Raw genomic sequence first — 2500 nt, 5'->3', positions numbered from 1 at the left:
ATAATATACCTGCAATCTGAAATGCAGTCCTTTTAAACGTTTGGGAAATTTAAAGTAAAGCTATTGTATTCAAAATGATAGTTTGCTATTGTTTTACTAAGCATTTTTCAATCATCTAAATCTTATGTTTGTCTTCACAGCTTCATGTGCGGCGAGGGTTCCGTGTTCGACCAGAAGGAGCTGGCTTGCGTAGCGGAGTCGTCCGCCATCCCCTGCCAGGAATCCACCAGCTACTTCTACACCAACGAGCAGTTTGGACGCCCTGAAGATAAATCATTTTAAGAGAATCAAAGGCTGACCTTTACATAGGACTATTTTGTTCATAATCTGCTGCATAAGCACGAAGATTATTAGAGAAGTAAATTTTCCAATAAATTAACTTAAGAAAGTCTGTGTTTCATCCTTTTGAGCACTTACTCAACAATATGGAATGAAATCAAAAACTAGAGATATACAATGAGGCGAATAACACGAAAAAATTATTCTACTGCAGCAAGACTACTTTTAGAAGGCAATAATTTTAATACTGACGTTGGCAATAGTCCCAACACGCTAATACTTTCCTCATTCACTGTGACATAATTGGCTGCTTATGTATCCAACTGCTTTAAGTCTTTTTCTTCAGAGATATATAGACTTACCTTATGTTAACAACATCGAGAGACAAGAAATGAACAGTAACAGTGACCCACAACGAGGATAATTAGCCAAGGCCAGTTAGATGTCTAGTCACAAAAATTTTGATGAGAATAAGCGTTTAAGAATGTATGTGGCACATTTCATATATTTTTACACACACACGACACACACACACACACACACACACACACACACACCAAAAAAAAAAAAAAAAAAAAAAAAAAAAAATAGATATATATGTAAAATTATATATATATATATATATATATATATATATATATATATATATAAATATATAAATCCAAACGCTTCAAATTTATCCTTGCACTCATCATGATGTTAGTCATTCTTATTCATAACTTGTTCAACTTCTGTCACAAATAACTTGAGTTGTCTACAACTTGTTTTATAGTCGCTGTGAGGACATGGTGAAAAGGAATTAGGTATTAAAATAGAATATATATATATATATATATATATATATATATATATATATATATATATATTTTTTTTTTTTTTTTTTTTTTTTTTTTTTTTTTTTTTTTCTAACAAATGCGGACCTGTCTTGTCTCATTTCATATTCATCCGACATTTGAGCTGCTAAATATCACAGGTGATTAAAATATGCAATCACTTAAATGAAATATATGTATGTATATTATATATATATGTATGTATATATGTGTGCATATATGTGTGTATTTGATTATATATATAAAATTTGTGTCACACACACACACACACACACACACACACACACACACATATATATATATATATATATATATATATATATATATATATATATATATGTATGTGTGTGTGTGTGTACATATATATGTACAGACACACACATATATAGTGTGTATATATAACGTACATGTATAATGTATACATATATATATATATATATATATATATATATATATATATATATATAATTTAAATGTATGTATATGTATATGTGTATGTAATCTTGTGTGTATGTCCATGTGTGTGTATATATTTGCATGATATAAAATATGCATATATATATATATAATGTAAATATGCACATATATATATGTTGCTGTTTATATACATATATATGTATACATATAGATACATACTTATATAAACTATTAAGCATACATATATGTGTATATATATGTAGAGTATACTTACATACTCATATATATCCACATTTATGCATGTCTGTGCATATACATGTATATATCTGCTTATAAATGTAGATATGCACATATATATGTGTGTATCTATATATCTATATAATGGTTATAACAAGTAATTTAATGAGAAACATCAGTTTTACTTGACTTTTAAACATTCCAAAGATGATTTTTTTTATCTGCTCTTATCATTTGCCTGTCACAATCACACTAAAGACATCTAGTTCGCAAAAAAAAAAAAAACAGGGATACGTCATCTATATCCCAGGTATTGCAGTTCTTATGCTTGTTGTTGTATAAATTTATTTCATTCAAAACTTACAAGCTATCATTCCGTGACAAATAGTTGCCCTGCTCCTTTCTCCCATGCCAGGACCTGCCCCGACCTCTGATCGAGTGTCCCGCCCTCCACAGCCGGACTATATAAGGACGAGGCATAGCAGCCAGGTCATAGTCGGACACACTTCTCCGCACGTGACAGACATGAAGGTTCTTATTGTTGGTGAGTAGTTTTTTTAAGCATTGTACTGATGTAGTAGTAATAAAACAGATATTGTTAATTTAGTGGTATTTCCATTTTTTCTTCAGCATTCTGGGTATACCTATCCTATACTATACAGTAATTACAGTTTATTTAGATTTAGTGATACGCATATCTACGATTCCATTTGCAGTTGCACTGGCAGCTGCTG

The 2500-nt window shown here is 30.2% G+C and overlaps 1 protein-coding gene across 1 annotated transcript in view; it reads left to right on the top strand.

Moving 5' to 3' along the window:
* LOC119568086 (putative uncharacterized protein DDB_G0282133) overlaps positions 1–305 on the top strand; it is a 5563-nt gene extending 5258 nt beyond the window's left edge. The window contains exon 7 of the mRNA XM_037916486.1: positions 141–305. Coding sequence (XP_037772414.1) covers positions 141–282 — 142 coding nt within the window. The 3' untranslated portion in view covers positions 283–305. The remainder of the gene's footprint in view (positions 1–140) is intronic.
* Positions 306–2500: the final 2195 nt, after the last annotated feature.

Source organism: Penaeus monodon, chromosome 43 (genome assembly GCF_015228065.2).
Source record: "Penaeus monodon isolate SGIC_2016 chromosome 43, NSTDA_Pmon_1, whole genome shotgun sequence".
NCBI lineage: Eukaryota > Metazoa > Arthropoda > Malacostraca > Decapoda > Penaeidae > Penaeus > Penaeus monodon.
The sequence above is the reverse complement of the archived record's forward strand: the minus strand, read 5'-3'. Positions and strand labels throughout refer to the sequence as shown.